Genomic DNA, 25,311 nt, shown 5'->3' with positions numbered 1-25,311 from the left:
CAGGAGTGCAGAGTCATCCTAGGCTACAAAGTAGGCTTAAGGCCAGCCTGGGATATGAGAGACCCTTCCTCAAAAATACCAAAATAAATAAATTAATAAATATATAAATAAACAAACAGGGCCTTTCTTCCTCTACTATATCTCTTCCAGTCCCTTCCACTGACCATACTGCCGCATGGTTGACAGTCAGCAGATGTTTAATTGATTTGTATTAGTAAATGCATGTTTAGTAAAAACAGTAGGCACTGTTTTTAAACTCTACTTTATTTGAGGTTCCTAAAACCTCTACCTCCTTTCCACAACCCTAGGTAGGAGAGAAAGAAGGTTAGAAGGTTACCTCTTCCAGCTTGGTAATTGGGTCAATAGCAGTCTCATTCACGAGGATATCCAGCAGTCCAGGTAACCAGCCAACCAGCAAATGCAGTGAACAGTCTTCTTTCTTTGAAGCATCAGTGAAGTGTTGTCTCCATCTGTTTCCTCCAAGCCGCTGTCCCTTCTCTCTCTGGACTCTCATATTTAAACCCTCTGAGTCCTCAGAATTAACCTAACTGCAGCTGGTAAAGACCACACCCCTCTCTGAGCCACAGAAACAATGATCAGCTGTGGACAAACTAAGGCAGTCCCATATCCCACACTTGGGATTAAAACAAAAACATATTTACATAACATAACTGAGTTTTTAAAGAAACCAAAACTTCCACTACAATACTCTATGATATAAAGACTTGAACAAAGCAGGTCTCTAATAAAAATGTTATGATGTAAAAAAAAAAAAAAAAATTTGTTTTTTTTTTTGAGACAAGGTTTGTTTTTTTTTTAAAAGCCTTTTTAAAATTTATTTCTTTATTTTACATATGAGTGCTCTATTTTGCGTGTACATCTGCATGACAGAAGAGGGCACCAAATCTCATTATAGAGGGTTGTGAGCCACCATGTGGTTGCTGGGAATTGAACTCAGGACCTCTGGGAGAGCAGACAGTGCTCTTAATCTCTTAGCCATCTCTCCAGCCCCAAGACAGGGTTTCTTTGTGTAGCCTTGCCCTAGAACAAACCCTGTAGACCAAGCTGGCCTGGAACTTACAGAGATCCACCTGCCTTTAACTCCTGACTGCTGGCATTAAGGGCATGTGCCACCAATGCTTCGCTGGAAATTTTTAGATTTTCATTTAGAAGTATTACTTACTTTATTTTTCAGGTATGTATTTTTTTTCAATCAATGATCATATTTACATTATAATTGAAATCATGTGGACATGTGAGAAATTTGTGTCGCTGTTATTGAGAATAAATAAATTAACAAATACATGGTAGTGAAAGATGAAAGGAAATAGGAGACACATCTAATATGAGGGAAACGCCAAACAAAGGGTCAGAGACATACTATCACTTGGGCAGAGGTATATGATGAAAAATTGGGCTGTGAAGTTTGATAGAGTCTGGGCTATAACTGTACAAAAATGTGTCCGGGGATGTGGCTCAGTGGTAGAAAACTTGCCTATCGTGTATGAGGCCTTGTTGTCAGTTGCAAGCACCCCCAAACCCAAATACTGTAATAGCCAGACATGGGGTCCATGCTTGTAATATCAGTACCTGGAAGGCTGAGGCAGGAGAATTGTGAGCTTGAGGCCAATTAGAGCACTGTAGTGTATTCCAGGCTAGTTTGGGGCACACAGTGAGACTTTATCTCAAAAAAACAAAATGAAAGAAATCAAAACTATGGCCTCCTTTTGCACGTAATACAGCTGTAATTCCAACAACCCTGAAGGCTGAAGCAGGAAGGTTTCGAACTCAAGGTCAACCCATGCTGTACAGGGAGACTGTATGGCCTAAAGAAGGGGGTTTGTGGGAATCTTACTTTCAGCACCTTACAGCTGCACTTCCTTGCCTTCTTGGATAAGTGTGACTAACTTTGGGCCAATGGGAAGCAAAGGGACGCGGATGTGTACCCGAAGAAATCTTAAAAGTCGGGAGAACAGTGTGATCCTTCCTCTTGCTTCAAGAATGTCGTGATCAGAGATAAAAAATAAAAAAAAATTTAGGATGACCTTGCAGGATGCTAAGAAAGTGAAGCAGAAGGAGCCTGCTGTACTAGCCTCGACAGCCTGCCTTGGGTGGGTTTGCTTGTTCAGTTATTGTTGCTAAGGACTGAAGCAGGGACCTCACAGGTACTAAGCATCCGCTCTACCACTAGGCCCTACCCCAGCCTTGCCTTTGATTTTATTTTATGTGAAAGAGATGCGGGTTTGTGTTGTCTAACTGATTTTTATATCCTTTCCATGATATATGGAGCCAAGATCAATTCTAATATGCTATTTCAGAAATGAGAAAAGTAGGATTCTGGATAGCTTGTTTGATGTAAAAAAATTAAGAAGAAGACATGACTTTCTTTTCTGTTTCTCCAAAGCTCTGCGAGCGTATCATGAAAGGCTTGATGACATGTTTGGCTAAACCTAAGCGATGCAGCATAATGCTTTTTAATTATACTCCCATGTACACCATGCATATCTCTTGCAATCGGGTTTTGCAGGTTGGTTTTGTCAACTTGACACAAACGTAGACATACCTGGGAGGAGAGAATCTTAATTGAGAAGATGCCTCCGTCAGATTAGCCTGTGAACAAGTCTGTGTAGGAGGTTTTCTTGATTACTGATGGATGTGGGAGGGCTTCACCCGGGCAGTGCCACGCAAGGTAGTCCTGGGTGCTACAAGAGAGCAGGTTGAATGAGCCCGAAGGTAAGCCGATAAGCAGGACTCCTCAATGGAGTCAGCTTCAGCTCCTGCCTCCAGGTTTCTGCCTTGAATTCCCTTAGTGATGGGCTGTACGCTGAAAGAGACCTTTTCCTCTACAAGCTGCTTTTGATCATGGTGTCTATCACAATAGAAACCTTAACAAAGATGCAGACAGGCCTATTCACATGTCGGAAAACCTTCTTCCAGTTCTCAGCTACGCTCTGCCTTGGGAAACTGGATTGTTTCAGTGCAGAGATCAAGGCACCTTTTGTCTTTAATATCTCAGCAACAAATAACCCAGCAGCCCTTATCAAACTGGTAAGCATTTCCACTTCTGCATCGCCACTGCTAATGGAAATTCCTACTTGGGAAAGGCCGTGGCTTCCCTGATTTGTGAGGGGGGAGAGTTGAGCTCTCAAGGAGAAGCAAATAGCAGATGGTCCGCCCTGTTGAAAAGATTGTTTTTAAGAATCTGGTTCTTCTCTGGGGCTTTCTCGCTGAGCAGTTTATTCAAGTGTCCTTATGAGCAACTTTTTGAAGAATTATTTTCTGATATGAGTGTTTTGCATGTCTGTGTTTATGCACTACTACACTTATGCCTGGTGTGCAATGGGAAGCATGTGTGAGGGTCATAGGTCAATGTTGAGTGTCCTCCTCAGTTGCTTTCCATTGTGTTTTTTGAGACAAGGTCTCTCACTGAAACTGGGATTGGTCAGTTTGATTGACTGGCTGGTCAACACACTCTCGGGATCTGTCTCCAGGATCCCACAGCCCACCACAGCCTGTGCTGGGTTCACAGTCACATCTCCTATGCTCAGCTTTTACATCGGTTAATACGGATTTGAACTCAAGTCTTCATGCTTGAGTGAGAAGTATTTTACTCACTGAGCCATCTCTCCTGCTCCTATAATATGTTCTTATAACCCAATTAATTCTTAAAATATCATCTACGATTAGCCTGTTTCCCCAGTTATATGATAATATAGGTATCTATACTTGACAACCTAAAAATAATTACATGTAATTACTTTATATATGTATGTACATATTTTGTTGGATTTTTTTGAGATGGGGTCTTTCTGTGTAGCCCTGGCTGTCTTGGAACTTGCTCTGTAGACCAGGCTGGCCTCAAACTCAGAGATCTATCTGTTCCCACCTCCCAAGTGCTAGAGGAAATGACTTCTCTAAAAACAATTTTTTTTTGTTTTATATTTGTTTCTGTTTTATTTATTTTGCAGGATGTATATCACACACATGGCTGGTGCCTGCAGAGGTCAAAATAAGGCATCAGATCTCTTGGAACTGGAGTTAAGGATGGCTATGAAACTAGGGGTGGGAGAATGCAAGGCTGTGATCCCAACACTCTGGGAGGCAGAAGCAGGTGGATCTCTGTGAGTTTGAGGCCACCCTGGTCTACAAAGTGAGTTTCAGGATAGTCAAGACTATACAGTGAAAGCCTGTCTCAAAAAACAAAACAAAACAAAAGAAAGCTCTGTACCACTAAAACTATGAAGAGGGTACAGGAACCTGCTTCTCTTCAAGAGTAGCAAGAGCTTGTAACCACTACTATCTCTTCAGCCCCAGGAACTGACTTTTTATTTGAGATAGGATCTTACTATGTAGCATTGGTTGACTTGGACTCGCTATGTAGACTAGACTGGCCTCAAACTCAAAGAGATCACCTGCTTCTGCCTCTGCGGTGCTAGGATTGAAAGTATATACCGCTAGCCAGGTGGTGGCAGTGCATGCCTTTAATCCCAGCACTCTGGAGGTAGAGTTAGGTGAATCTCTGTGAGGGAAGCCTGGTCTACAGAATGAGTTTCTAGACAGTCAAGGCTATATAGTGAAACCCTGTCTCAAAAAAAACAAAAAAAAAAGAGCTATACCACTAAGGCTGCTGGAACTAAGGCTGTGAGAGTTGACCAATTTTTTGTTTTTAAAGATTTATTTATTTAGATGAATGTTCTATCGGCATGTACACCTGCAGGTCAGAATAAGGCACCAGATCTCATTATAGATGGTTGTTAGCCACCATGTGGTTGCTGGGAATTGAACTCAGGACCTCTAGATGAGCAGACAGTGCTCTTAACACTGAGCCATTTCTTTAGCCCTGGAGTTGATTTCTTTAAAAAAAAAAAAAAGTTTTTAATTGTCTGCACAAGACTGCACCAGCCAAAAATGACAATACAGGTGGGGAAAAACTCGTGAGGCTTCCCTTCTTGATGGAGTTATGGGTAGCCAGTGGTTCCTGAGGAAGGGAGACTAAGTTTCTACAGGGGCAAGCTGCTGGTAGATTGTTCAAGACTAATTCTGCAGTCCTGAGCCCATGCACACACAGTTAACACTGATTTGACGATTATAGAAGTTATGAATTTGAGACGGGGAGGTGGTGGGAAGATAGAGTTGTGGGGGGAGAGGAAAGGATGGAAATGTAAAGTCAATGAATTTGTCAATGATCTTAACAAAAAAAATAAAGTTTAAGTTAAAAAAATAGGTTTTTTTTTAGACTAGTTCTAGATCTACAGAAAAACTGTGACAGTGTAGAGTTCCTCACCTTCACTTTCCCTTGTTAACTTTATTATGTGTGTATTCGTGACAACAAACTATGAAAAGTACATTATTGTAGCTCAGGTGGTAGAATGGTTAACTGGCATATGCAAAGCCCTGAGTTTGGTCAGCAGCAACATTTAAACAGCTGAATGCCTATAATGTCTGCCTTCAGGAGGTGGAGGCAGGAAGATCAGAAGTCAGAGGTCATTTTGGCCACATGACTAGTTTGAGGCCAGTCAGCCTCTGATACAGGAGACCCTCCTTCAATACAAAAGGACAACAAAATGTTACAGTTTGTACTGATTAGTTTTCTATTGGTGTTATAAAATACCACGACCAAGGCAGCTTACAAAAAAAAAAAAAAAAAAAAAAAAGGTTTATTTGAGCTTACGGTTCCAGAGGGATAGCAGTCCATCCGCACTGCAAGAAAGCTCAGGCATAGAGGCGAGCACAGCCTCTGGGGCATCAAGCTGAGTGCTCCTGTCCTGAACCTCTGGTCAGCAGCAGAGGGAGCAAACTAGAAATAGTTTAAAAGCTCCCCACCCCTTGCAGTGATACGATCAGGCCAGCAAGAGCACACCTCCCAAACCTGCTCCACCTGGGGATCAAGGGTTCAAACGCTCCAGACCGTGAAGAACACCTTCTCATTCAAACCACCACGCTACCTAAAGCCTGCGTTCAGTGAATGCTTCCTTGTCCTGGTCCCTGCTCCTACCCTGCAATCATTTATCGGTGTGCTTCGAGCTCATTACAGTTGTGGTTTTCTTTACTTTTGATGGCTTTGATATTTTTTGTTGTTTTTGGTTTTGTTTGCGGTGTGAGGAATCAAGCCTGGGGAGGTGCTCTACCACTGAACCGCACCGCAGCCCTCCCGACAGCTTTGAGGAATATTGTCTGATGTTTTTCTCATCATCAGACTGTTACGAGTTTTTGAGAGGACTGCAGAGCATTCTCACCCCCACATCACATCGAGGACAGGCAACATACTCCACTCTCGGTGTTAATCTTCATCACCGGGCCTAAAGAACTGGCGTTTCCCTTTATTTGGTTAATGCCTAGCTCAGCACTGGCTATGAATGCGCTTATATGCATCCTTGGTGGTTTCTAGATTAGATTATTAAGGGGATAGGTTGAGGAGGTAACTGTGGAAAATGAAATCCCAGGAGGAGAGGAGAAGAGGCTTTCAAGCTTCAGCTCTGCGGCCCCTGGCTTATAACTCTAGAAAAATTTCGTGGCAGTTTGTAAAACAGAGCAATGGTCAAATAGGGCTTTTAAGCACCGGTTGGGGAAAAGGTGCATGTGTTTTGTATAATGTAGGTCTGTCAGATCCCATTTAAAAAAGACAGCATCCTTTAGGCAGTTAACACAACATCAGTTAGTGGATTTTCAGCGACTGGCTGAGATGATGCAGAGCTAACATTAGTAGAATAAATGGCTAAGATTTCCAATTTGGGGGCCCGAGAGAGGGCTCAGTAGGAAAGGGCACTTCTGCCAAGCTGGGCATCCTGAGTTCAATCCCAGGGCCCACATGGGAAGAGAGAACCCACTCTTGCAAGCTGTCTTCTGTCTTCTTCCCACCAGTGATAGCCTGAAAGCTCCCCTCCAATAAGTAAATTTAATAATTTTTTTAAATTCCAAGTTTGACCTGCCTTCCTTTTGCCAAAGTCTGCCTGATTGTTTTCTGAGAGCGGAGATGACTTCTCCGATCTTCTGAAGTCAGAGCTCAACTTTTTGTTCGTTTCTTTGTTTTTGTTTCTTGAGACAGGGTTCTCTGTGCAGCCTTGAGTGTCCTGGACTCGCTTTGCAGACCAGGCTGGCCCGGAACTCACAGAGATCTGCCTGCCTGTGCCTCCCTGAGCGCTGGGATTGATTACAGGCATACGCCTGGCTAGAGATCAATTTTTTGAGATATCGACTTTGTATGCAGTCTAAGCTGGCTTCCAATTTCTGCCTCAACCTCCCAAACGCTGTAACTACAGGCACAGCTGACCTTCTGAGCTAAGAGTTCAACTGTGATGTGAACTAAATACTAGCAATTCCGGTGTTGTTTTCCCATATAGTATAAAAGAGAAACACCCCTCTGCGAAGGTACAATTTTTTTTTTTCTTTTTGGAAACAACTAAACTTTATTTTTGAAATGCACAGGAAGCATGGGACAATTACTCAAAGTTGGGAGTCTTCCTGTCTCCAAACTATCAGCCGGTTTGAATAAACACACTATAAAGTTTACGTTCTTGAGGGAGTATGCTCACTCGGAGTCTGACAACAGCAAATACACCCGCTGCCAACACAAGTGAAAACCAGTAACTTTGTATTGTTTGTTTAAACACATACGAAGGAAATATGCAGAGGGAACAAGCAGGGCCTTCTCTTGAGTATAACGGTACATGTTACATTCACTGAAGAGAACAGGGACACACAGAACAACACCTGCTACAAAGCAGAGAGCAACGGTGTCAAGAATCCCATCACTTGGCTTTAAGCCCAGTTCAGAAACGACGCAGGGCTTTGAAGTTTCCGAGCATCGTCGTGTCCTGGCTTTCTCGTCTGTAACACCGTTGTCGGGATATAAAACTAGGCGTGCAGAAACAACTTGTAAGGGCTACTATTGCTAATTCGGAGCGTGTCAGCCGTCAGTAACGGCGCATTAGCTGCCATTCACAGAGGGCAGCTTCTGGACTTTCCCTTCAGCTCAGTCGAGGCAAGAAGCAGCGGAGCGTTTTTAAAACGGGAGCACCGCAGTCTGGAATTCTTCCTCTCCGCGACAGCCGTAACCTTGGAAACCGAGCGGCTAACACATCTCAATCCCAGAGCTTCCCAAAGCTGGGGATCTCCTGCTGTCTTTCCATACCGTCCGGGCACCGCTGTTCCGTGGGTTAATGTTGACTGTTTCGTCTCTTCCACGTCGCTGGCACAAAGGAGACCAAGCAGAAAACCTTTGCCGTCAGACCCCTCTCAGGCCGCATCTCACCTACCTGCTGTTAACAGTCTCAGGATTCCTGAGAGACAGAACTGCCCACGGGCCGGCTTAGAGCAGGACCTCCCTGACCCCGGCCTCACAGGCATCCGCCAGGTTAACAGCAGCAGCCACACCCACCCAGGTACGCAGCGCGACCCCGCCGCCGCGCCCCAGCCTCCGGAGAACCCTCGCGAGACAGGACCGCAGGGGGACGAGAGGAAGCCCACTATCTCGCGAGAAGAGGGGGTGTCGGCGGCGGAAACCAGCAAATGTCCCCCTGGGCGCCCGGGTCCCAGCCGGTGGGCGGGGACGGAGGAAACCCGCCCCCTTCCGGCGCGCGTCCCCGCCCCCAGCCCTGAGGCGTCGGGGCCGCGGGTACCGGCGCCGGCTTCTCCCGGTTCCCCGCGGCGGGCGCCGACCCGGCTTCGGCTCTCGGAGGGCGCGCGGCAGGGGCGCCGAGGGGGCGGGGAGGACCCGCGACGCCCCGCCCCCTTCCGCGCTCCGGCGCCTAGCCCCGCCCCTGGGGGACGCGGGCCCGAGGCCGCTCGGATCGCAGGCCGGCGCCGTCCGCAGGTGTCGGCGGCGGCGGAGCCACCGGCCCCATGGTGGGTTTCGGGGCCAACCGGCGGGCCGGCCGCCTGCCCTCCTTCGTGCTGGTGGTGCTGCTGGTGGTCATCGTCGTCCTTGCCTTCAACTACTGGAGCATCTCCTCCCGCCACGTTCTGCTTCAGGAGGAGGTGGCCGAGCTGCAGGGCCAAGTCCAGCGCACCGAGGTGGCCCGTGGGCGCCTGGAGAAGCGCAATTCGGACCTCTTGCTCTTGGTGGACACGCATAAGAAGCAGATCGACCAGAAGGAGGCCGACTACGGCCGCCTGAGCAGCCGGCTGCAGGCCAGGGAGGGCCTGGGAAAGAGATGCGAGGATGACAAGGTAAGGTCGAGCCCTTTCCTCGGCCTTCCTGGAGTTTTTTTTTCTGTTCATCTCTGGGGTGAGGTGTTAGTGTTAGCCTGAGAGCGGTTGCTGTATGGCTTCAGCGTGGTAACCCTTGGAAACTCCCCAGCCCCACAGCATCCGTTTGCTGTGAGACTTTCCCTGTGGTATCAGCGCCACATTCTCCATTCGCTTCCAGGGACGACTGTAAGTTCTGGTTGTCTAGAGTGGCCTGTGTGTAGATGCCGCCTTTTCTTCTTTCTCCAAGCTCAGCTGCTGAGCTGGCAGTGGTAATCATCCGGCCTGTGTGGCCGCCTTACATTCACGGGCACACAGATCTGCAGGCTGCCAGGTATGGGTTATGGGCATTGTCTCATCCTCATTTCTGTGCAGACTGATCAATATTAATGTCTTTATTTTAGAATGGGGTCTCCTTCCCTTTTGATGCTCAACATAATATTTATAAACAGAATGACTTTTAAAATCTCTGTAAGTTGATGGTTTGCTAAGTAGATTTTTAAAAACAAATGATTTTTATGTTGAAAGTGTTGTGATGGATGAGTCAGGAACCGTGTACCGAGCCACGCTTTTGACTTGGGCGCCGTTAATCCTTTATCTTCTCAATTTGAATTGTTAATGAAATTAGCCAAAATGGTAGACTCTAAAAATAAGGTCTTAGGAACAGAATCTTATGTCTGCTATTACTGTTCTTGAAAGAAAAAACAAAACTATATGCTTAAGTAGATGTTATAAGGCTGGTGCTTAATGCACATAGAAAATAAAAAATTTTAAATTTAAAAATCGTAAAACGAAGACTGTCATCATGTCCTACTTAGAGGATTTGTTTTCACCATTTTGTTGACTTTTTTTTTTTTTTAAACTTAGGCAACTTCAGTTGGTATAGCAGAATTCTGAAAGTTTCTAGATAGGCAGTACAGTAGATGACCTTTTTTCTGGACTCTTATACTGTGTGTGTGTGTGTATGTGTATGTGCGCGTGTGTGCGTGTATGTATGTGTGCATGCACATGCCAAAGTACATTTGTGGAGATCATAGTACATTTGTGAGATCGGTTGGTAGACCAGACTGGCCTTGAACTTACAGGGAGACCTCTGTATCCCTGAATAATGGGATTACAGGCCCAGTTTGTTGGCTTTTTTTTTTTTTTTTTTTTTATCTGTCTACCACATGAGTATTTGGAGGCCAGAAAGCTTTGGATCCCCTGGGAGTTACAGGTGGTTTTGAGCCACCATGTGGGTGCTGGGAATTGAAGCCAGGTCCTCTGCAGAAGGCGCAGAGGAACAATAGGGATGACTTGATTCCTTTGGAAACCTCAACTCCTGCCCCCAGTGACACGCCTCCTTCAACAAGGCCACACCTCCTAATCCTTCCCAAATAGTTCTACTAATTTGGGACCAAGTATTCAAACATGAGCCTATCCGGACCATTCTTATTCAGGCTACCACATAGATATAGTAATCCCACCTCTGGATCATCAGAAAGGTGATGGTGATGTTTGTTTCTTCCAGCTCATTGTGCTGTTTTTGTCATTTCCAGGATGAGAATAAGAGAAGTGTTCTCATCACTGTCCAGGAAGTGAGAAACCAGGCCCATTTTTCTAGATTCTCTCAAATGTATTGTATTTTATTCTGTTCTGTAAAGGTTTTTAACTTGGAGGAGTGTATTAATTTTCCAGGGCAGCCATAATAGTACCACACACTAGGCGGAGAACTTTATTTCCGCCCAGCCCTGGAGGCTGAGCGTCCCAGGTCAAATTACTGGCAAGGGTTGATTTTCTCAGAGATCTCTCACCTTGGCTGCAGATGGCTGCCGTTATCCTGCTAGGGTGTTCTCTAGATGTATGCAACCCCAGGGCCTCATCTGCTTCCCAGCTCCTAGATATTTTGGGTTGCGGCCCCTCTCGTACATGTCTATTCTTTGAGTGAAACAAGCATCATCTTCGGGAGTTCACCCTTGTCTGCTTAGAAAAGATCGTCCCAGCTGAGCTTGTTGAACTTCCCCTCATAGGTGGATGAGAGGGTCACAAATCTTCACCCACGCGTCCAGCCACTCAGTAGTAGTTATTGTATGCAAGTCTGCACTAATTGCACAGGGTTTCAGGGAGGGACTAGAGTATTCAGACTGGTGAAGACTAGTGGAGAAGGGCTTCACCTGTGTGTCTGTGGAAAAGCTTTCATTCCTCCTGGTGGGGGCCCTTGGTTGGAAGGGGAGCACCCACACTCCTGTAAGTAACTAACCCATTACCTGTGTGCTATAAGGAAAAAACTCATTGGTTGCCCAGGGGTAGGTATTTTTTGTGTTTCCCCCAGGGATGCATTTTAGCAACAGTCCCACACTAATAGCCTGCTTTCAACTCCAAATATGGCTATATTCTGAGATCCCGGAGGTTGAAACTTCAACATAGCAGTTTGAGTAGCACAATTCACCCAGTATCTTGGGGGAAATCAATCATATACCAAATGTAGTCTCCCCCTCCTTCTTCATTGTATCTACTGTATTTCCCTTTTCTTTTTGTAGTAGACAAGAGTGTCACCATGTGCCAAGGCTGGCTCCAAGTGTTGGTATTTATTTATGTGTGTGCCCTCACTCAACTTGCGCGATTCTTGTTACTGCGTCCCCTGGACTGCAGTAAATGGTCTAGATCAAGTGCTTGGTTACGAAAAGGAACCGTTTGAGTGTAGACAGTGTCTTCCTCAAAGCTATTGTTCTTTTATAAATATGCATACTCAAAGGCCTAGTTTTGAAGCTAGATGTGGTGGCACAGGCCTGTAATCATAGCAGGGAAAGTAGAGGCCAGAGAGTCATGCGTTCAAGGCCAAACTGTGTTACCTAATGAAACCCTGTCTTGAGAAAGGAAAAGAAAAGAAAACAAAACAAAAAAACAGACCAAAAAACTAAACCATTCAGTTTTGCGGTTTGGAACTGAACAATAAATGACTTCTTTTTTTCAAAGCTGCATAGTCTTCACTGGGAATATATTAAAAAGAATATATAAAATATGTTTAACAATTATAAGTAGCTTTAGTTGAATGAAGACAAGATGGGAGTCAGAAAGGAGAATGGAGACCATATTATATTTTTCCTTCAAAAACTACCTTCACTGTGTGTACAACACAATGTATAGCTATATGATAGTCTCACACACAAATGTATGTATAGAAGCCTTGGCACACAACACACAGAAACCAGGTCTGGGCAGTAGGTGTGCCCTTTGCTACATATACTACATTGCACATCCAGTATCTGCATAATCAGGCAAATTGCTTCTCTGTGCCTTAGCTACCCTCACCTGTGAGAGGAAGATGGCAGTCTTTCTTACTCTTTGGAAGTTTAAATAAACAAATTCATTAAAATTCTTAGAATGGGGCTGGAGAAGTGGCTCATTGGTTAAGAGTACTAGCTGCTTTTCTAAAGAATCTGGGTTTGATTCCCAGAACCTGTGTGGTGCTCACAGCCATCTGTAACGCCAGTTCCACAGGATCTAAAGCCTTCTTCTGGCTTCCACAAGTGCCAGCACATACATGGTACCTGGGCACACATGCAGACAAAATTTTTAAACACTTAAAATAAAGATAGATAAATCTTCAAAAGAAAATCTTCAAATTGTGCCTTAGCTCTTGTTATTCACTTAAAGCTTCCTTATTTATGACTGCCTTTTCTCCAGGATGGAGCTCTATTTGTGTTCCTGCCCAAGATCCGGTTCTAGTACCAGCCTGCTGTTTGACTTTTCTTTTTTTCCTTCCCTATTTCCTGGCCCATTTTCAGTTAAATTTAGTTGGTTCTTCCCATAGTTGTCTTACCCGATTCTCTGGAGCTTGACTGTTTCTCTGTACTTTAAGGACCAGCCTTCCACGTAGTTCTAAAATACTTGAAGCATTTTAAGTATTTTAACTAGGTAGAAGGCTTTTCCTCTAGCTCACCTGCTGTAGTCTGGCTGCTTTATAACTGTAATTTAATTGCTAATTCATGTAACTCAAATCCTGCAAAAACCTTCCTTCTGAGCTTCTGTCCTACTAAATTAGCCCTGTACACAAGGTCCATGTAACCGTTACTAAAACAGGTTGGACTGTTGTGCTATCCCTTAAAGCAGTTCTCCCCATAAGCAAACTCGGGCCCCCTCAGACCTTCCTTCCGAGTGGCTGTATCAGTTACTTCATGAAATCAGAATGTTGTTTAATCTCTAAGTTCTTCTGTAGTGTCCCCAACCACCTGTATGCTCCATTAGCTCCTCATCCAGACTATTCCCGACTGGTGATTCTGCTCAGTGTTATCTCCATTTACCTTTTTGTGTCCTGATAGTTGATCTTGTGTCTTTCTTCCTCTTCCTTGTCTTATCGTTTCACTTCTTTTTTGTCTACCTCTCTTTAATCTGCCTTCTGATCCATGTCAATTCATTCTGTGGCTCCTAGGACTTCTAGTCTAGATCATGCTTTTCTTTTTTTATATATATAATTTACCTTTATTGTTTGAGCCATACTAGTTTGTTTGTTTAGCTAATAGCTTCCTGTGTGTTAACCTCTTCTCAATGTTGTACGTTCCTTGAGAACAGACTGCTTTAAATTCCCTGTGGGGTTTCTGATAGTGCTTACTACTGATTGAATGTTAAGAGTTTGTTTTTGTATCTCTCCCATATCTCCGTTCCAAATTAATTCTATTAAAGGTTTTAATCCCTGTTATTGTGTATGTTACTTTGGAAATGGGTGTAGCTTCTGACACTTCTAGGAGACACAATCTCACAGCAAGCTCCCTCCTGTTCTTTTAGCTTTTGAAATCTTTTAGGTCTCTCTTCTGCAATGATCCCTGAGCCTTAGGTGCAGGAATTGTGTTATAGATGTATCAGTTGGGACTAGGCCCCACAGCTCCACATTTTGATTGATTGTGTATTGTGTGTGTGTGTGTGTGCTTGCGCGTTGATTGTGTATTGTGTGTGTGTGTGTGTGCTTGCGCGTGTGTGTGTTTTATGATGTCCATCTGTTGGCAAGAGAAGTTTCCTTATGGAGGTGAGGACTACACTTTCGGGTATAAATAAGGACAAACATTTAGAGTGTAGTTAGGGATTATGGTGGTTTACTAAAGTGGTGATTGTAGATTCTTTTTCAAGGTCCATGGCTGCACTAGCTCTGGATAGTTGGCTGGGTTTCCACTATCAGACGTGATTTCCCTCATGTTGAATGAGTGGTGAATCCAGTGAGAGAACTATTGGTTATGGGCAAGTGTGCGCCACCGCTGCAGCCATAGGATCACGGTGCTTCACTGGTAGTTGTTGTGGTTCTCAGGGGTGTTAGTTTCCTTCCTCCCTCGGAATCTTACATGGTGCCTTTTGGTGCTGTCAAAGCTAGTTGTCAGGGAGGAGGCTTTGGGGTCAGTTCTGTCCTCTGCGCCCTGTGTCTGAAAGGTGTGGGGTCTTCAGCAATAGGAACTTGCTATTAGGTAGAAGCCATGGGTGATACAAGAGCCTACAACATTTTAGAGTGCCTTGGACAATCCTGGCCAGCCTTCTCGTACTTGGTGTTGGGTTTTTTGTTAAATGGTTTTGTCTCTTGGATAGAGCATTGTAAACCCAGATGGGAAATTTTCATAAAATTGTATATGTAACTCCAGTTCCGGGGAATACAACATCTTCTTCTGGACCCATGGGATGCCAGACACACATGTGGTACACAGACATATTTGCAGCAAAACACTCAAACATATAAAGAAAAAAAAAAGAACAAATTGAAAAACAAATACTAACACTGTTTTTTGTTTTTGTTTTTTTTTTACATTATTTCTCAAGCCAAAGGTTTAAAAAAAAACAAACAACAAAAAACATAAAACAGATTATCCTATTGTATCCTATCCTTTTCCAGTGTCTAGCCAGGTAAATGGATGGAAATAGAAAAGATCATATTGAGTAAAGTAGCCCAGACCTAGAAAGACAACTGTTGCACATTCTCACTCTTCTGAGGCTCCTAGCTCCAAATATTCAGATATGAGTACATACACTGGAGTAACTAAAGAAGGAACGGGGGAGGGACATGAGAAAGGGGGAATAGAAGAGTACAGATGATTGAAGGGGAAAATGGGCAAAGACGGGGAGGGGCCCTCTAATTAGGGTGGGAGAGAGATAAGTACAGAAAGGATGTCTTAAAAAGTCATAAGGGGCTGGAGAGATGGCTCAGGGGTTTAGAGCACTGGATGCTCTTCCAGAGGACCCGGCTTCAATTTCAAGGACCCAGGTTCAATTCCCAGCACCCACATGGCAGCTCAAAACCATCTGTGACTCAAGTTCCAGGGGATCTGACACCCTCACACAAACACCAATGCATGTAAAAGAAAAATAAACAAATTATTTTTAAAAGAAAGAAAGTCATAAGAAATCATGCTATTAACTCTCTACCTAAAAATACCTATGATGGTTGTGAGCTGTCATTCTTGTGCTAGGAATTGAACCTGGTTCCTCTGGAAGAGCAGTCTTGTTCAGAATTTTTGCACTCATGTGCAATCAGAGAGATTGATCTGTAATTTTCTTTTTCTGTTGGAGCTTTGATTTTGTTATCAGAGTAATACTGGCTTTGTTATTTTTTTTAATGGAATAATTTGAGGAGTGTTGGTGTTTGGAGGTCTAGTAGAATTCTGTGTTGTATCATCTGTTTCTGTTTTTGTTGTTTTGTTTTTATTTTATATTGTAGATGTGCACCATTTCTGGTTTGGACCTACTTTTTTCTTTCTTTCTTTCTTTTCCCCCCAAATACATACTGTCTCTTGAGTTTGAAAATCTAGTCTGCATGGGGAGGAGGATGTGTACCGAGTGCTTGTTGAGCATGTAGGAGGTGCGCTGTGTGTGTGTTGGAGTTGGAGGAGATCCAACTCAGGTCCTTGCACGTGTAGGTAAGCACTCTACTTCTGAGCTACATACCCCCCTCTCCTCCCCAATCCCTGAGTTTGATCCCTAGCACTGCAAAACAAAACAAACTCCAGCTGGTAGGGAGAAGACGATTGGAAGAGGCTGAGCAACAGGTGCAGTGTTAGCTGATAGGGTGAATAAATCCTGATGTTCTCTTGCACAGTTGGCTGACTGCAGGTAACAGTAATACATTGAGTGTTTCACGGTAGTGATAAGGAGTTTGTTTCACCGACAAGAAATGAAAAGCACTTGAGGTGATTAATTACTCTGCTTTGATCAATACATATTATATATGTATATCAAAACCCCATTTTACCATATAAGTTTGTCAGAGTATTATCTATCCTAATAAAATAGAAACTAAAACACTGATTGTTGTAAGCACAAGTTTGGCACTACAAATTAGGTGTGGACTCAGGAAGTATCTGTTACCAGTTTGCCCTGGTTTTGAAATCAAGGCATGTGTAAATATGTGCTAGGCTACCCGACATAAAATACTCGCTTATCTAAATGCACTCACTACCTCTGAAAGATTTGATTAGAGCATTCTGAGGTAAAACCGTCAACTCATTGTCTTCCTAGCATGAAGAAAATACTGCTTTTGTTTCCTTCATATTTTTCTCCTATACACCTTCCCATATTAATTTTGAGATGGAGTCTTGGTATGTTGTTGCCCAGGCTGGTCTTAAAAGCTAGGTTCAAGTAGTCCTCCTGTCTTAGCCTCCCAAGTAGCTGGGACCATGGTATGTGTTCCCGAGCTGGTTTTCATTTCAAAACCACCAGATAGCTTTCTGCTTCCATTTAACATTTAATGAGGAGAAGAAAGTTTAGAGATTAAGCTAATGGAGTATTGTGAAAACATTTTCAGTCATCTTATAAATTGCTGTCAGAAACATATTTTTTCTTAATTATCTTTTAGATCTGTTCATTTTCTTATGTGCATGAATATTTTGCCTGCATGTAGATATGTGTACTATGTTTGTACCTGGTGGCTGCAGAGGTTCAAAGAGAGTGTTGGATCCCCTAGAGCTGAAGATACCAATGGTTGTGAGCCATCGTGTTGAGTGCTGGGAACCAAATGTGAGTCCTCTACAAGAGTAGCTAGTGCTCTTAAGCACTGAGCCATTTCTCTAGTCCCAGAGACTTGTTTTATAAACTAATATGAAGAAATAAAGTCTTATGTTAATAAGATGTTTTATGATGTTTAAATGTGTCCTAGCACTTGGGAGGCAGAAGCAGGCAGATGTCTTGAGTTTGAGTTTACAGAATGAGTTTCAGGACAGCTAGGACTGTTGTGGGGTATTCATCAGAAAAGATTGCTTAGCCACAGGTTTAAGCCAATAGAAAGTCTTTATTAGCCAGCCTGTGACTAGACTGGGTGTTTGAGATCTCAGTGTAGCCTGAGCCTTTCTTAGGGTGAGCTTTTAAGCACAAAAACCATGTCTTCAGTTGACATACTTCAATTAACAAGAACAGTTAGCTGCAAGCAGAACTATAGAAACCAAAAAGCAAGTGAGTACGGTTAGAGACTTTCTCATAGCTACTATGGACTTTAATGGAGTAGGCCTGTGTTTTAATTCTGGCAGGTGGTGCTGGCTCTGTGCTGAGTTTTACAGTCTGAATGGTTCTTCCATCATGGAGTCAATTGTGCTAAGATCTGAGGCCCTACTAAGGTCTGGGGCGCTGTCAAACTACACAGAGAAGCCCTGTCTTGAAAAAAAAAAGTGTGTATGACTGTTTTGCTTTCTTGTATGTCTATGCACCACATATGTACAGAACCTTCAGAGATCAGAAGAGATTGTCACCTCCTTTGGAACTGGAGTTTAAGAAGGTTACAAGCTACCATATAAGTGCTGGGAATTGAACCCAGGTCCTTTGGAAGAATAGCCAGTGTTCATAATCACTGAGCTATCTCTTCAGGTGTCATGTTCAGGGGAAATCAGACTATCATGGTCAAAGCATGGAAGCTTAGAGAGGCTCCCTTTGTTCATTTTTATATCTGAAGTTGTTACTAACCTGTCATTCTTTATGTATTCTAGATGTCAAAATCAGTCAAAAGATTTTCTTCTATTTTGTAGATTGTACTTTTAGTCTGTCATTAGTGTTCTTTGAAGTTTTGAATGTGGATGAAATTCAGTTTTATCTATTTGTTCCTTAGTTGTCTCTGCTTTTCATTGTCAAATTTAAGAAATAATTATAAAATCCAAGGTCATGAACATTTTTTTTTCCTGTTCTAAAAGGTGTACAGGTCCACTTCTGTTAAGGCTTGTAGTTTGTTTGGGTTAATGTTCCCATATCACATGGTACAACCTTGCTTTGCATGTGATTTATTCAGTTGTTCTAGCATGTTGAAGAAACTTGTCATGGTTAATCTTGTCAGTTTGACTGGAATGACCTAGGGGCTTAGTAAAGCATGTCTCTAGTTGTGTCCAGAGAGCACATGAGGGCTCTGACCTAAACAATGTTTTCATCTTCTAATAGATTCAGTATTTGAACAGATTGTTGTGGGAGGAGAAAGTGGGTCACTGGAGGGGTACCTTTAGAAGATAAATGTTGGCCCTGGTCCGTTTTTGTGCTGTTCCGTTCTTCCTGCAATACCATGAACAAGCTCCTGTGTTAAAATATTTTGCTCTCAGCTAGGCCCAGAAGCATTGAAACTAGCTGTACTGAAACTTCTGAAACTGACCCAAAATAAATTCTACTCCTTAAGTTTATAACAGCTATCCTGTCATTGTGGAAAAACTATACTCAGGCCTCTTCTTTTTCCATTAACTGTCTTAGCATCTATATAGAAAAATAGTTGATTGACTATATGTTGGCTTGTTTTGGGCCCCTTAGGGCCAGACACTTAACAGTCTTATATGCCATACTAAGGGGCTTTAGTTTATTCTGAAGGGTAAGGGGAATAAAATAAAATTTTTATTTTGAAGAGATAAGAGCTGGGCATGGTGGCACATACCTGAAATCACAAGAAATGGAAGCATTTAGAAATAATGTTCAGCCAGGTGGTGGTAGCACACACCTTTAATCCCCACTCTTGAGAGGCAGAGGCAGTCTGGATATCTGAGTTTGAGGCCAGCCTGGTCTACAGAAAGAGTTCTAAATAGCCAGGGCTACACAGAGAGACCTTGTCCTGAAAAACCAAACCAAACCAACAAAATGGCCTTTGAGGAGATAATTTTCTGATTTTTAGTAAGGCACAGGGAACTAAGTTCAATCCCAGAACCACAAAGGTGGGAAGGGCTATCGTACATAGGTTGCTGTAGGCTAGGGAGAAGGGTTCCACCTATACAGCTATGGGGAATGCCCTCATCTCTGCTTGGTGTGGTCTGCTGGGGAGGAGCACCAGCACTCACTCCCCTCTCCTGTAAGTAACCCCTCATCTATGTTCAGTAAGGAACCCCAATAAACTTACTGGTTCCCTAGACTGAACTTTGGTAAAATCATGCCTTTGTCTATGGCTGAGACCTTTGGAGAAGGGGTAGACATGCGTGTATCTCCTCCTGGGGAGAGTTTTAGCAACATTGTGTGTGTTGTGGTGTGGTTTTTTAAAATCACTCATAGACTCGTGTGTGTCATGCTTGGCCCATGGAGAGTAGCTGAAGGAGATGTACCACAGGAACATCATTAACTACTTACTCAGAGTGGGGACTTAAGTAACTAGGAGAAAACAACCCAAAATGTACTTCTTTACAGTATAATTAGCTCAGAGCTCTTTAAAAAGAGAATTGGCTGAGCGTGGTGGCACACGCCTTTAATCCCAGCTCTTGGGAAGCAAAGGCAAGTGGACATTTGTGAGCTTGAGACTAACCTGGTATGTTTAATGAGTTCCAGGCCAGCCAGAGCTACACATTAAGACCCTGTCTTAAAACAAAGAAAGAATTGGGAATACCACCCCTTCAACCCAAAAAAAACTAACAAGCAAAAAAACAAACAAACAAAAAACAGTAGAGCTAACAAATCTGGTAAAACTTGAGATTTCAGAACCAAGACACAAAAATCAGTTACTCTTCTTCTGTTATGGCAGTGGGCTGTGAGAGCATGCATTAAAATTCTGTTCACATTAACAACAAAACAATAAAACACTTGGGATTTGACAAAGGGATGAGAAGCTTCTACATTGACAATTATAAAATACTGATGAAGGAAATTGAAAAATACAAACATAAGTGAAGGAATCTCCTGTTCATTGATTGGAAGAAAGAATACTGTTAAAAAATGGGCACTAAAGATAAACATGCCCTGAAAGTGAAAGGATTTAGTACCCCAAGCAAGTGCAAATTGAAAACAAACTGTTGTAGCTATCCTGCTATCTGATAAAATAGACTTCAAGCCAAAATTAGCTAGAAGAGATGAAGAAGGCTATACATATTAAGGGAACAGTTCATCAAGAAGATAGATTAATTAGACAGGCAAGATGTCCCAGTGGCTAAACTTGCTTGCTGTAAGCCTGATGATCTGAGTTTGATCCTTGGGACTCAAATTGTGGAAAGAGAAAATCATCTTTTACAAATTTTCCTCTGACCTCCACAGGTGTAGGGTGGCTTGTATGCCTCCACACACTAAAATTAATTAATTAAAGAATTGTCAAAAGAAGATACAATTGTAAATAAGATATAATAATTGTAAATATTTATGCACCAAACATTGGGGGCTCTCAACTTCATAAAGCAAAACTAATAGACACAAAAATATACATAAGTTCTGATAAAAATAATAACTGTTATCAATAGATAGGTCATCCAGATTAGAAGCCAAGAAATTTAAGATCTGAGATGTACCATAGATTAAATAAACTTAACAGACATTTACAGAATATTCCATCCAGTAAGAATGAGATACATACTCGTCTTAGATCATGGAACTTTCTCTAAAATAGATTATATTTTAGGCTATAAAGAAAGTCTTAACAGAAAAGTCAAAATAATTTTTGTATCTTACCAGATCATAGTAAAATAAAACTAGAACTCAACCCCAAGAGATACCATATAAAATATAAAATATTAGAGAAGAAACAATACTCTTATTATTGAAGAAATCTTGGACAAATTAAATTTCTAGAATCAAATGGAAGTGAAAACAGCTTACCAGACCCTTTGAGATTACAGCTGTTACTAACCTGATACCAAAATCAGGTAAGGAAGGACATAGAAAACGTTAGAGTGGTTTCCATAATGAACATAAAACTTATCAATAAAATACTTGCAAACCCAATTCAGAAACATATTACAAAGACTACACACTATAATCAAGTTGTTTTCATTCCAGGTTTCATGCAGGGATGATTCAAATCAATAAATATAGCACATACACATGCTTAGAGATAGAAACCAGGCTGGGGAGATGGCTCAGTGGGCAGAGTTTGAGATTTCCATTATCTACATGGGTGGGGCGTTGGTGGTACAGTGGTGAGCATAGCTGCCTTCCATTATCTATGTGAAAGGCATGGCAGCCTGCCTGTGACCTCAATGCTAGGGGCTGGAAGGGAAGTGGGGAAAAACAGGTGGATTCCACTGGCTTGTGCAGCTGCTCTAACTGAAAAGGTTAAGTCCAGGTTTGGGGAGAGATATGAAATAGTGAAAAACCCTGACTCAAAAAATACAATTAAAAGTCAATAGAAGACATTATCTGACATCAATTCCTGGCCTTCGCACATGTGAACAGTCAGAGCACACACAGACATAATTATATGCCACATACACACATATTATATTACATGATCGTCTCAACAGACATGAAGAGGCCTTTGGCAAAATTTAACATCATTTCATGATAAAAGCCTCAAAGAAACAAATGGAAGGAACATATACCTCAGCATAATAAAGATAATATGATAGACTAATAGCCATCATAATACTAGATCAGGAAAAGCTCAAAGCATTTCTTCTAAAATCAGAAATGAGAAAAAGTACTCCACTTTTTCTGGGCAGTCCACATTTCTGGGCAGTTTGCACTTTAGGATACTTTCAGATCTCTTTCCTGTTCAGACTAACTCTGCTGTTCTTACCTTTTACCCATTTAAACTCCTTTTCTCCTTTCTCAAGGTTGTCTCCTGCCTGTGTAAGAATTGTTTGATAAGGCTGAGAGGTGGTGGCACAAGCCTTTGATCCCAGTGCATGGGAGGCAGAGGTAGGCAGATCTCTGAGTTCTAGGTCAGTCTGGTCTACATACTGAGTTCCAGGACAGCCAGGGCTACAAAGAGAAACTCTGTCTCAAAAGAAAAGAAAAGAAATATATGGTAAAACTTGTTCTGCTGAATCTTGAGGCATATTCCCACCCACGCTGTTTTACTCTTTAGTTAAGGGAAGGTTCTGGCTGTCAACCTTCCTACTTGTTCTTTGGATCTTCTTCCTCTACCTTCTCAGAGACCTTTAATAACTCTCTCTATAAATTTACGCCCTATCATTTGAGAAACACTTTGCAGTCAAATATTACTGAATGGAATTGTTTTTCTTTTCCAGCTCCTCATGTCTCAGATCTCTTTTCCAGTTCTCTATGCTCCTGACTCCCATGACACTAGGTTTTTCTGTTTCCTACTGCCCTTGGCTGGCCTCACTTCTGCTCACCATTGTTTAGTACTGCTCATAACTTTTAGTTTGGATCCTCCTCATTTTCTTTTTCCTTAGTAGCCATATTTGCTCACAAAACTTCAGTTCTGTATGCCATGACTCCAGAATTTGTATCATTTAATCAGAGATCACCTCATGTTTCTTGTATTTTTCAATATCTCTAATCTTTGCAGTATTTTCTTGTGACTGGCTAATGGGATGAATGATTTCCAGACCAACAAAATACATTGTATCCCCAGTCCTGGAACATAGTGTACTTAGAAAATGTTTTATAAGTTATTGATTGAATGAATAATGAACGTGTATCACAATAAAATTCAATTTTAAAATACAATTAATGAGTAAATGAAAAAAAATGTGGTTCATTGTAACAAACCATGACCAAAGACTTTGTTTGCTCATTTAAAATATGTAACTAATAGGACCAGTGAGATAGACCAGCAAGTAAATGTACTTGCTGCCAAGCCTGATGACCCAAATTCTGTCTCTGGAACCCACATGGTGAAGGAAAGAACCAATTCCTGCAAGTGTTTCCCTGACTACCACACATGTACATAAACATGCAAATAAGTAAGTTAATATAATAAAATTATTTTTAAAAGTGTATAACAAGACAGGTGTGCTGCATACTTTTAAACCAAGCACACAAGAAGCAGAGGTAGGAAGACTGTTGTAAGTCCGAGGCCAGCCTGGTGGTGAGTTCCAGGCCACCTGTGTAATAAAACTTAGTCTTAAACACCCTACTCTTCACATAACAACTATTTCAAGAGAGACAGATCTTTAACGGGTCAAGTAAAAGTTATAATTGTATTTGAAATGTTTGCATCTTACATGTGAAATGTAAGATGTGAGAGAAAAAGATTAATCACCTATCAGATCTAATACATACACAGTGGTCACAGTGGCCAATCCACTCTTTGGATTGTTATTGCTTGGAAGAATATCCAGTATCTGTGCCTATGACTTAGGGCACAGGGTCTTCGTCTGTGAAATGGGGACTATGCCTGCTTTGTAGGGTGGTTTTAAGCGTTAAATGAGATTATATAGAGAAAGAGAATTTCTCACAGGATCTGGTGTAAAATAAGCATTTAATATGCATTAGTTATGCTATAGCTTGGTTCTTTTTATTTTATGTATATGAGTTTTGACTGAATGTATGTATGTGCACCATGTGAGTGCTTGTTGTCCTCAGAGGCTAGAAGAGAACATCAGATCCTCTAACTTGGACAGACAGTTGTGAGCTGCCATGTGGGTGCTAGGATTGAACCAAGGTTCGCTGGGAAAGTAGCAAGTGCTCTAAGTGCTGAGCCATCTCTCCAGCCCCTAATTTAGAGCTTGAACATTGCTCACACGTCCATGTGTTGAAGGCTTTGTTCAGAGTCCACAGTACTATTGGAGGGTGATGGGACTAGTGGTAGGCCTAATGGAAACAAGTCAAGTCCTGGGGGCCTGCTCTCCAGGGAGGCTCAGTAGTCCAGCCCATCTGCTTCCTCTCTTTGCTTTCCAGCAAAAAGATGAACAGGCCTTTGCTATGTGTTCCCAGTCATGCTGTGCTGTCTTGCCACAGGCCCAAGGGACAAAAGAACCAAGTGGCTGTGAACTGAAATCTTTGAAAGGAAAGCCCAGATCAATCTTTTCTTTTTATAAGTTGATTATCAGTGAAAGCATGGTTATTAATGGTCTTCCATTTTCATAGAGCTGGCATGTTAACTATAGTATAGATGAGTAATTGCTGTACCTATCAGAATCTCTTGAGTTTTTTAAAATAAAGGTTCTTGTAATCCCTAGGTTGCTGAATCATGGTGGGTGGTGAAGGGGAAGGACTATGGGTTTTTGTTGTTTGTGGCTTTGTGAATTTTAAAGTCTAGAATTTGCTTTATTTATAGTATAAGTTAGCCTTTGCTTCTCAGCTTAGAAAATGCATTTAAGTTTTATTACATTTATTTATTTTATGTGTATGTGTGGGCTATAGCACATGTTAAGGGTCAGAAGATAACTCGTAAAAGTCAGTTCCCTTTTTTTATCCACCCTGAGAGTTCTGAGGAATCAAACTCAAATTGTTAGGCTTGCAGGCAAGTTTCTTAACTCACTGAGCCATCTCACCATTCAGATGAAAAAACCGTACATATGTACATACATACATGTGGTATGTGTTTACACTAACTACTAAACATACTAAAGAAGATATAATTATTTGTAGAAATCACTTGAATGTGAGATAATTTTAAAATGGGGCCGGGGATGGAAGATAGACACTGAGACTCTCATCTTTTTGGTGTTGAAGACAAAGGAGACAGAAATGGCAGTAGCTTATTAAAAGCTTAAGTATATGTAACCTCTGTAGTAATTGGTCATAGCTGTGCTAATTGCCCAAGAGCAAGCCATAATGAAAGTGAAGCAGACACAGCTGAGCCATTTTCAGGATCCCTAGATGAAAAGGAAAGCAGAAGAACTGAGCTGGTAACAGCTGCTGAAATTAATCTAGACAAACCACAATGCTTGGCGAAAGCATTAAAAGAATTTCAGAAAGGGCTGGTAGGAAAATAAAGACAAAGTGTTAGATACTGAGGATGAAAAGTTAGAGGAAGTATATGAAATACTTGGAGATGAATAAGAAGTATGCTAGAAACTATCATTGTTCTGAGAAGAAGAGGTAAGAACCTGTTCT

General features: G+C 42.1%; 1 protein-coding gene across 1 annotated transcript in view; it reads left to right on the top strand.

Moving 5' to 3' along the window:
• Positions 1-8,292: 8,292 nt before the first annotated feature.
• Golm2 (golgi membrane protein 2) overlaps positions 8,293-25,311 on the top strand; it is a 41,119-nt gene continuing 24,100 nt past the window's right edge. The window contains 1 exon segment of the mRNA XM_055624363.1: positions 8,293-9,168. Within this exon segment, the coding sequence (XP_055480338.1) occupies positions 8,842-9,168 (327 nt within the window). The 5' untranslated portion in view covers positions 8,293-8,841.

Source organism: Psammomys obesus, unplaced genomic scaffold, assembly GCF_907164565.1.
Source record: "Psammomys obesus unplaced genomic scaffold, mPsaObe1.curated_primary_1811, whole genome shotgun sequence".
Lineage (NCBI taxonomy): Eukaryota > Metazoa > Chordata > Mammalia > Rodentia > Muridae > Psammomys > Psammomys obesus.
This window is presented reverse-complemented; position numbering and strand designations above follow the sequence as displayed.